This window comes from Myotis yumanensis, unplaced genomic scaffold, assembly GCF_028538775.1.
Source record: "Myotis yumanensis isolate MYYU_CA2020_CCGP unplaced genomic scaffold, mMyoYum1.0.hap1 SCAF_12, whole genome shotgun sequence".
In the NCBI taxonomy this organism is placed as follows: Eukaryota; Metazoa; Chordata; class Mammalia; order Chiroptera; family Vespertilionidae; genus Myotis; species Myotis yumanensis.
Window position 1 is genome coordinate 18817736 of NW_027223763.1, and position 10658 is coordinate 18828393.

The window sequence follows — 10658 nt, forward strand, 5'->3', positions numbered from 1 at the left end:
CAACACTTGGAGGATCTTTGGGGAGGATCCGTGAAGTTTTCTAAAATGACGCTCCAGGTGAGGAGGGGCTTCTGTAATCAGATCTACCGAGGAAGATCAAAGCTCTAAACGTGAATCTGCCTTTGCCATATTGCACTTCTCAGAGTTCTCATCTCAAAAAGCTTTACATGATGAATCCTACACTTAGATAAAAATATTTCAAAGCAAATGTTATTGCTCATGAAAAAATGTATTGATTCCCAGCCACCTATGAATTAGCATCCATTATATTTATCAAGCCAAACCATCAGCAGGATAATTAAATTTTAAATTTTGGCTTACCTCTAGCCAGAAAGAAAAGGCACTATAACATTTGGGCCAACAATAATTTCCTCTTCCCAGAACTTTAATTTCCTCTGTCTATACCTGTCTCTTCTGGACACTAGGAAGGCCCACAGATTATCTCTCTTAGATAAGTATGTGCCTCAAGAAGTGGCATCTATTTCAAAGTTTTAATGATTATAAATGAAACCCAACCTTATCAGTTCCTCACACCAAATGTTTTGCTTTTATATTGAGTAGAAAACCTGGTAAACAATGAGGGAGAGATGATTTTTTTTCTGAAATGAAATGTGGATTATGTTTATTTCAGAGGTTTTAAGGGGAACACAAATTAAGAGTGAACCCCAAGACAGGTGTCGAGGACCTATAAAAGCAGTCAGGATCTTTTAAGCATTTCGTGCCATTAAATGCCCCTTGCTAATACTTCTTTCTATAAAAGATGGTGCACATAGTTGTTTTGTCATCCACCTTCAGTGAGGGGCATTGCAAGGAAATCCCAATGAAACCTGATTATGCATTTATTCTGGGAATGTAGAGCATCCATGAGAGAAATTTCTCTTAAGTCTTGACACCAAGAAAAGCTATTTTCTCTTTAATAACTAGTTTGGTTTTTGTCACTTAGGCATTTGAATAACCAATTATTTTTTCTCTTGCTCTAGACACTGGTCAACTTAGGGCCAAATTGCAGCCCACTTTTAGCAACTGAACAATGTGAGGTGCATTTGATGGAATAATCCTGCTCAGCTTTATATTCCCAAACCTAATTTTCCTTTGGTCTTGGTTTTATCATCCTTTTTTAAAAAAATCCAGCTACATTATTAAAATAAATAATAAGTGCCTATGATTTAAATAATCACAAAGCCTTTTTAGAATAAAATAGTTTCTACTAGGTTTCTCTTTTAATGTTATTAATATTAATGATTGCAAGCTATAGTAAGGAGGCTTGAGGTAGAAGAGACAGAACAAACCCCATAGAATTCTATGGCCAAGTCAACCATTTTGTTAAAGCCCTCAATGATCCCTATAGCAACATAGTTTCTAAACTGGGTCCTGTGAACCACTGAGTAGGTGGTTTGCCAATAAATTTACCTGTTCCTCTCTAGGTCCATCCACTGGGAACTATTATATATTATAATGTAGGAAATGGCATTATAATGTTATAAATGGCAATGTAGGAAACCCCAGTCTCTGTCCCCTCCACAAAGATCAATAATTAGACAGCTTTCCATGAACCAAACAGCTCTGGGGGAGTTCAGGAGTCTCTATGGAAGATACTTCTGTAACACAGTGGAACAAAAACGACCCCACAAAACTGGAAGAAAGAACAGCTTCATTTGCCTGCACCATCCCATCCCCCAGGCTGGCAATGCCCAAACCAAGAAAGAACTCCGCATCTAGAAAGGGTCCCCCTCATCAAGAAAGACAGAGTGGTGTGAATGACTCACTTTCCCAGCCTTTCTGGGCACTACATGAAGGACTCACTTGAGTTTCACTCTACCCAGAGTCCAGCAAAAATATAAATGTAGGGAGAGAAAGACAGGAACAAGGAAGAAAAGCAGAGGCTACCAATACCACACAGTGGGAGTGACCACACTTCCCGGTGACCTGCTCTGCAGATGACCCCAGCAGCTTTTGCCACTGAAGAAACCAACAACCGCCAAGGATCCCCTGTAGATTTCACTGGTTTTCATCTTCAGGTTTTTTCCTTCACAGATGCCAGATGTCTGAGTCCTTCCCGCTCCCTCTCTCGCCTTGTCCCCCACCCCCACCTGAGCCCAGGATCTGCCTGGCAACCAGCCCCAGCCTCTGTGATTGTGCAAGTGCAAGAAACTTACCAATGTCCTGAAGCAGGCAAATGTGGGCAGTGGGTGATAAGGGCCAAAGCTTTTCTAACCACTTGGGGATTTTAGTCTTGGGAGTCCTTTTATAAGTCCCAAGGTAAGGATGAGTGGAAGGAAAGAGAATGTATCCAAATAATACACAGATGTACATATCTGAAGGGTGGCATTTTAGAGGGAGGCCTTAAAAAGTAGAGATTTCAATAAAGAACCTAAAAATGCCTGGAATGTATGTGGTAATAACCAAGAGCACTAGGTTGACTAAAGCTTGGCAGACTAAAGGAGCCCATAGATGATAGATAGATAGATAGATAGATAGATAGGCCCATTCAGAAAGCACAGAAGTTAAATCTACTGTCCACGTACAATGGAGGTGCTACAGGGATTGAGAAGAAAGAGAAGAGTGGAAGACAACCACGACACTGGAGTTCCAGGTGAATCATGGGACTATAAATGCTTTGGACTAAATGTTTGTATCCACCTCCCCCCCAAATTTCTATGTTGAAGCCCTAATCTCCACTGTGATGGTATTTGGAGGTGAAGACTTTGGGAGGTAATTTGTTTTAGATAAAGTCATGGGAGTGGAGTATGCATGATGGGTTTAGTGCCCTACAAAGATGAGGAGACCAGAGTTTTCTTTCTTTCTTTCTCTTTCTCTTTCTCTCTCTCTCTCTCTCTCTCTCTCTCTCTCTCTCTCTCTCTCTCTCTCTTTCTCTCTCTCTCTCTCTCTCATATGAGAATACAGAGAAAGCCCTCACCAGACACCAAATCTGCTGACACCTTGATCTTGGTCTTCCCAATCTCCAGAACTGTGAGAGAGAAAAATATAGGGTGTCCTCAACACAGAAAAAATTATCCTAAAGTGCTGGGGATAATTTTTATGGGGATACATAAAAGATAAAGTTTACAGTACAAAACTGGCAACAGTTGATGAATTGAGGGTCACAAATACCAAACAAAATGATTCTTGATGTTTGTGATTCCACTGCTTCATGTTATCAGCAGTGCCTGGACCAGCATGGTTATCAGTTTGAAAACAGGCATTGACAAAAAAATTATTCATTTCTGTAGATTCTTTTAAATTTTTTAAATTAACTATATGTTTATAAACATAGACTTTATAGTCATTCAAAGTGTGTATACATTTTGGGGGGGGGGGTCAAATTGTATTTGTTGTTTAAAGCAAAAAAAAAAAGTAGGGATTTTCATACACACACAGACACATCATCTTTGTTTATCCAGGGCATGATACCCCTGCTCTTCCTGCACCAAGGCCATCTGCACGCCACCGTGATTTAATAAAATGATTCTAATTTCAAGACCTGGAGTGAAACTAACAGGAGGGTACACTATACAGCTGCCACAGGATGTGCAGAGACATACTGAGAGCCCTTAAGAACTATGTTTTAATTCACAACAATGTAATTAGGTTTGGAGAGCCATCATTTTATTAAGCAGCCTAAGAATCTATAACTAAACCTTGTTCTGTGCCGTTTAATTCTAAATATGTATTGTCCTTATAATATTTAGCTCTCATAACAAGAAAAGCATGTGGGATATAATTCTCATTTCACATAAATAAAAAACACAATCTGATAACACATTTAAATTATTCTTTATGAAATAAGTTGCTCTTCCCTGGCTTTCAATAGCGAGAATGCCTAAGTCTGTGAATCTTGTTTAGAAATTGTAATACCGCCAGCTTCTTGGTCCTAACATATCACATTCATATTCACACGAGTGTCATATTATAGAATCATAACTTGACATTTACACCAAGATATTACTGATTTGCAGATGTCTGAGGCAACAGATAATTAGATTCACTAGCTATTTTCTTAAATATCAAGAAACTGGCCAAAGACAAATAGTTTTAGATTTTAAATTATTTATAACCATATAAATTTTAAATTCCTATTTTAAAAGAGAATTACATGTATTTACCTTGTAAACACTTTTTTTCACAGCTGTCCAGCCTGCCTTGATTTTGAAAAAAAAAACTAAAAGACTTGGAAATGCCAAGTTATGCCAACTGAAATGAAGAGCCAGGTTTGCTCTGTAGCTTGGCCTGTTGTATATACAGATTGCTGAACATCAGTTCATTGGAGCAATGCCCTACAGGGAGGGTTGTTTATGGGGGAGGAAGTGCAAAAGGATGAGACCTTGCATTATAAACAGCCCTGCACTGTGTCTTCTCGCTGTGAGCATCACTGTCATAGTGTGGTCTGCAGGCCAGCAGCTGCAGCAGCGTCCTCTCCTAGGAGGCTGATGAGAATGTAGACTTTCCAACCCCACCCCAGACCTACAGAATCAGGATCTGCCTTCACACACTGTACCCAGGCGACTGTGTGCAAGGTACAGTAGTGTGGGTCTCTGAGGAAATGAGACCTTATTGTTGGTGTCGTTATTAACTTTAAATGCTGGGCACCTCCCTTTCAGAAGATCAGAAGGTAAGGAGAGCAGTGGAAGGATGGAGTGCTTCCACACCGTTTCTGGACCAACTTCATTAGTGCTTCCTGAATAGCTCATAGCTACATGTTAGCAGATTGTAATGCCTTTCCAGAGTTAGAGGCTGTTGGTGTGATTTGAACAAAGATGGTTAAAACAAATCAAATATCTAATTTGGCAGTGCCCCCACAAATCTTCATATGTTTTTGTTTGTTCCATTTTGCTTTCCATTCTGTTTGCTTCTTTTTTTAATTTCTTTATTAAGTCATTACATATGTGTCCTTATCCCTACATTACCCCCCATCCTCCCCATTCATGCCCTCACCCCCCTGTTGTCTGTGTCCATTGGTTAGGCCTATATGCTTGCATATAAGTCCTCTGTTTGCTTCTTGTTCTTTGTTTTGTCTTGCTCTGTTAGTGATCCCGTTTTGAACTGTCCTCTGAAACACTGAGTTTCTGATTCCTCAAGGGGGCAGGCATTCGCCATGATACTGTAGCGTGAATGATCTTTGAGGTAGACTTGGCCATAGACTCATTAGTGCAAACAAAAACTTTGGAAGAATGTCTGTTATTCAAACTAGTTTTAACACTGGAATTGACTTAGCTATGTTTTTTAGAAAGTGATTTAAGCAGTTGTAAAATGACTAATCTGGACATTAAAAACAAAGTGCTCTTACTTTAAATTAATCTCAGGGGCTAAGAAAGGCTTGTATTTTGACCTCATCTAGAATCTCTGAACTCCTAAAATTCACACAGTCCTTTGTCCCTTACTATGTGCTTCAGACAGTATCCCATCAAACCTTCCCCTAGGCCTAGTCAGTTTGGCTCAGTGGATAGAGCGTTGGACTACGGACTGAAGGGTCCTGGGTTTGATTCCAGTCAAGGGTACATGCCTGGGTTGTGGGCTCGATCCCCAGTTGGGGGTGTGCAGGAGGCAGCCAATCAATGATTCTCATCATTGATGTTTCTATCTCTCCTCTCTAAAATCAATAAAAATAAAAACCTTCTCCTAGTATAACACAGTGTACATTAGTATAATATTTTGGCCAATTATGTTCTTTCCTCATTAGATTATGGCCTCTGGGGAGACAGGAACTATGTTGTACTCATATTTGTATCAGAGGTACCGAGAACAGTGCCTAGTACATAGTAGGTGCCTAATAAGTATGAGTTATGAATGAATAAATGAACATAATTGCAAAATAGAGGCATTGAAAGCAGGATAAGCAGTTTAAATAGCTTCCTTTCCAACTATGAAATACTATATAAAAACAGAGTATAGTATCATTTATTCAGAACTTACAAAATACACCTTTTGATTAGACTACATGTTGTGCTTTTGTGCTATCTGCAGGGAATGGGACAGGTGGGGAAAAGAAGATGGAACAGATTTTAATGACTTGGTATCAATTCAGGAAGCATTCATTTATATATTCCTGATAGGTTAAGTTATTACTTAGGTCTAAATAGTAGATCAAATTTTATAAAGATCTATTCATGAAATATAATTTTTATTATTAAAGTTCCTTCCTATAATGAAAAGAAGGAAGTTTCATTCATTAAATAAAATTTGAATTAAGCCTTCCTGTAACTGAGATTGGTCTTCCTTCTGAGGAGTCAAGTTTGGGGAATTTTTTACTCTAAGTTATAAGACAAATGACTTTCCCATGGGAAGCAAATGAACACGTTGGTAGCTTGTGGAATCAGAGCTTCTTCTTCAGTTTAGGAGGAAGCTCATGACAAGCCTCAATACCTGTTTCCTATTTTGGACCCTGAGCTCCAATGATCGAAATATGTAGACAAACAAAAATTGCCAGGTTCCCTTCCAGTAATGCAAAGTGTGTTTTTATAAGACTTCCAGCACTTCCATGCTCTGCACACTCTGTGAGTTGGGACCCAGCTGAAAACAGATGCCATGCTCTAACGGGTAACTGAGGCAAGCTCAGTACAGGGATTGCTTACAATGGCCTGGGCAGCATTAAGGAAAACTAACAGGGCTGGTGAAGCACCAGGAGCTAACAATGCGGGAGGCCTACCAGTGCCACACCTGGTCCAGAAGGAGCAAAGGAGGAGTGGTGACCAGAACCAAGAGAGAATCCGAGCTCTAGCTGGAGGACAGGGCTGCAGGCAGGGCTGCAGCCTTTAGAAGAGAGAAGCACCCCTGCCAACCGCTGCCCTGCAGGAAGGGAGACCATGGAGTGAACATGCTGACCCCACTCTTCTTCCACCCGTGGGTCTCCTGCAGGTGCCTCCCAATGAGCCAACCCAACAGGAAGCTGAAGGGCAAGACAGCCTTGCTGATACAGTGCCTACGGCTCAGCCTTCTCGGGCACAGAGCAGTGGGAGGAGGGTAGAGAGTGGATTTGAAGGGCGAGACAGAGAATATCCACTCTGTGCACCCTTCCTAAAATTCTTCTACTGCTAAGTATTAATCATCTCTATTCATGAACTTCTTTTGCTATACACATTCCTAAGAATTGATTAAAAAAAGATAGATAAATAGATAAAATTTTATATATATATATATATATATATCCAATGACATTGGGTAGTTTCTATTATTTTCATAGGAACACAAGATTCACTGCTTCATTCATTCAAATGTATGGTAAAGGTAAGTTTTCTCCATATCACCCTGAAATAAGCATAAAGAATGAAAAATTGGAAAGAAAATTTTATCTACTATGAAACTAGCAAAGAGCCAAGATTCTCAAATCACAGACTATAAGAATTATCTGAGTAAAAACTTTATTAAATCAAGGGACAACCCTAAAAGGTGGTATGTTCCTCTACAGAGCTCAGTTGGTTTTTAAATTTCTCTGTACGTAAGGAGAGAGTTCAGAGAGGCCCAGTGTTGGAATGGTGAGAAGTGGCATGAGCAAGTCACGGGAGATGTCGGGAACATCTGGGGGAGGGGGGCTGGTTCCCTACCAGAGTGGTACAGAAACTGACAATGATGGAGATACTGTGTGAACCCACTAATATTATTATCCATGAAAGCCTGAAACATAAAAAGTTAACACAGAGGACTAGCCTAGAGGCAAGAGATGTAGGAAAACAGAAGGAAAACAATTACCTTTGTAGATAACTTTCCCCTCCCCTTCGTTTGTATGTGCTAAACAGAATCAACTACACAGTGATAGATAAGTACCAAATATCTGTCCATCCCCGCCCCCCCCCCCCCCCCCCCCGCCACACACACACGAGTAAGCTGTGTGATTGACTCACTCACTACTTACACTTTGCTGAATGAAATCGATCTCTCTAGGCCTCATTACTGGAAACAGGATTATTAATACTAATAACTATTTGGTGCCATTTTTGTAAAGATGAAAGGAGTTGATTATTATAAGGGATCATTATATGAGAGCAGAAGATATTGTGGAATTATCATGAGGTGAAATATTTAAAGCCACTGTCTTCCCAAGCACTGCCTCTATCCCTCCACTTTTTTTTTTTTTTTTTGGCAAATAGCTGGTATGGCTTGAACTGCCTCCACTTAGGAATGAGTAACAAGTACAAAGCTGTCAACAAGTATGGTTTCTATACATTTAATTGTTATTTTAAAAGAGGAAAGTCAGAGGCAGATAAGCCATTCTGCTGGGTAACTCAGTTGGTTCAAGTGTTGTCCTGATACACCAAGGTTGTGGGTTCAATCCCCAGTCAGGGCACATACAAGAAGCAACCAATGAATGCATACGTGGAACAACAAATTGATGTTTCTCTCTCTCTCTCTTCCTCTCTCTCTTTCTCAATGAATAAAAATAAAGAAATAACACAAGAAATAGATAAAATTTTCAGAGAAAGTCTTCACATGTTTAAAGAAATTCTGGAACACGTGAAACTTTTAAAAAATAAATGCAAAGTGAGCTGCAGAGTTAGAAAATAAATTAAAAATGATAATAAAACCATCACTGATGTGAAGGCTATATTGGAATAAGTAAGAAATAAACAAATATCGCTTTTTTTTAAAAAAAGTTAATTTCCTAGAGGATAGACTTGAAAAAGGTAACAAAAACTCACAGGAAAATGAAAGCAATTGAAAACAGTTATGGAGGGAGATAAATTATACATTAGAGTATTAATCAGAGATGACAAAGTTGAATGTTACTGTCCTGACAAACAACCCTTTAATCTCACACAGTAGGATAACTGGCCCTACATCGAATCTCTAATACAGGCTCTATGTCTAAGGAAACGACAGTGAGCAATGAGAATAGGGTGTGCCCCAGGCCAAGTTGTCCCGTTTCAGCTCTGTATACCCAAGCCTGCTGGGTCTTCTGGTTGATTCTCCACATTTGCAATGGTATCTTGAGAACTATTACTCTCAGTTACTATATTTCTTTATAAATTGTCTGGGGGGAGAAAATAGCTCAGTGACCCCACAAAATGTCAACGGAGAATGCTGGAGGCCACAGTGATAATAATGGACAACAGATAATATTTATAGATAATGCATGGTATTTATTGAGCTCACTTTCTGGCAGATGCTGTCCTAAGACCCTTATAATGATCAACTCCTTTCATCTTCACAAAAATGGCACCAAATAGTTATTAGTATTATTAATCCTGTGGCCAGTAATGAGACCTAGAGAGATCAATTTCATTCAGCAAAGTATAAAAAGACTCCAGAGCCTTAATCATCAGCTCCTAAAATTTGTGTATACCTCACAATTTACAAAGCCCTTTAGAAGAAATACAAATAGTATTGGATCCTCTCAACAATGCTTAAAAGTGAGGAAGAAACATCTTCGTCTCCGTTGTATAAACAGGGAAACTGAGGCTCAGAAACATTACATTTCTGGTGTAGGAAATCAACAGCACGGGTAGCTGCCAGGGCAGGGGCTGAAATCTACCACACCTCACTCCCCAAGTGCCCCACGTGCTCCCACTCCTGCCTTAGCAGCCTGCTTGGTCGGGATTAAATTGCATCTGCACAATCAGATACGCAGAGGGAAGGGAGAAAAGCTGCATCCAGGGTGTATTGGGTTTGGCATGAGAGTCCTGACACTGAAAACAGGACATTATCTCCGGGCTGAAATATGATTTCATCTGGCCTCGGACTCAGGAAGTATCCGTGGGAAGAACAGGAGGAGGAGAAGCTGACCAAGTGAGCAGTGTGTAGCAGCTGACTCCAAAAATGCCCCTTTCTGGGAGCCTAGCGCCTGTCAGAGCGGCGCTGCTGCAGCAACTGGGGAGAGGGAACCACAAGCAACTGCGGGATGTGAAGATCAAGGAGAGGAACCCGGTCCGAAACCACCGCTCAGGCCATTTATTGTGTCTTTTCTGGTTAACGCCCCTCTTGCCTTCCTGCCCTCTCTTCTCTACCCCATCCATGAGGTGCCCACGGTGTCATTCAACCCCTGGCCACCCTTCCTACGTTTCTGTCTTCTTTCTCAACAACCCCAGGAACAAATCAGTTATTTTGGGGGAGGAGGGCGCCTATGGCTTCTAGTAGCCGGGGCACTGCAGCTCTGGCGCACATCACCCACTCACTCACCATCCTCCCATTACACACTTCACACCCAACCAATTTGCTTCCGATCCGCAGTGACCCCCCACGCCTCCTCCCTTAAAAAAAAACAAAAAAAAAAAACTGCAGTCCAATAATGCTGACATGGTTAATAATCGGAAGTAATGGCTATTGCGGCCAACTCCCCGAGAAGCGGGAGCTTAGGGCAGGGATGGGGAAGCCTAGAACGCAATTCCCTCCGAGCAAGGAGGCCAAGCGGGCAGCGGCACAAAACCACGCGTCCCCAGGCTCCCACCGCCGCCTCGGCTGCTGCCATAGAAACACCAGGTGTACACGCGGAACTGAAATGAAACACCCATCCCGGACGGGACCCAGCCGGCTAGGCCTCCTGCCGCGGTCGCCATGGCAACATGCCGGGTGCAGGGCAGCCAGCGACGCGGGGCGGCGCGGCTCGGGGATACTCACTCCATCGAGGGCCACGGGCTGCCGGTGCGCTGCTGCAGGGCTCGCAGGCGCCGCTCACATCTGCCGAGCCTGGCGCTCTGGCCCCGCCGCGCAGCGCGCGAGGTGGAGCCCCG

The 10658-nt window shown here is 41.6% G+C and overlaps 1 protein-coding gene across 9 annotated transcripts in view; it reads right to left on the reverse strand.

The window, feature by feature from the left end:
* PALM2AKAP2 (PALM2 and AKAP2 fusion) overlaps positions 1-10611 on the reverse strand; it is a 372804-nt gene extending 362193 nt beyond the window's left edge. For 3 of the 9 annotated variants that reach the window (XM_070430931.1, XM_070430926.1, XM_070430929.1), the window contains exon 1: positions 10546-10577. In XM_070430931.1, the coding sequence (XP_070287032.1) occupies positions 10546-10550 (5 nt within the window). In that variant the 5' untranslated portion in view covers positions 10551-10577. Of the gene's footprint in view, positions 1-10545 lie in introns of all 9 variants that reach the window. The other 6 variants (XM_070430922.1, XM_070430927.1, XM_070430923.1 and 3 more) reach the window with 4 other exon arrangements.
* Positions 10612-10658: the final 47 nt, after the last annotated feature.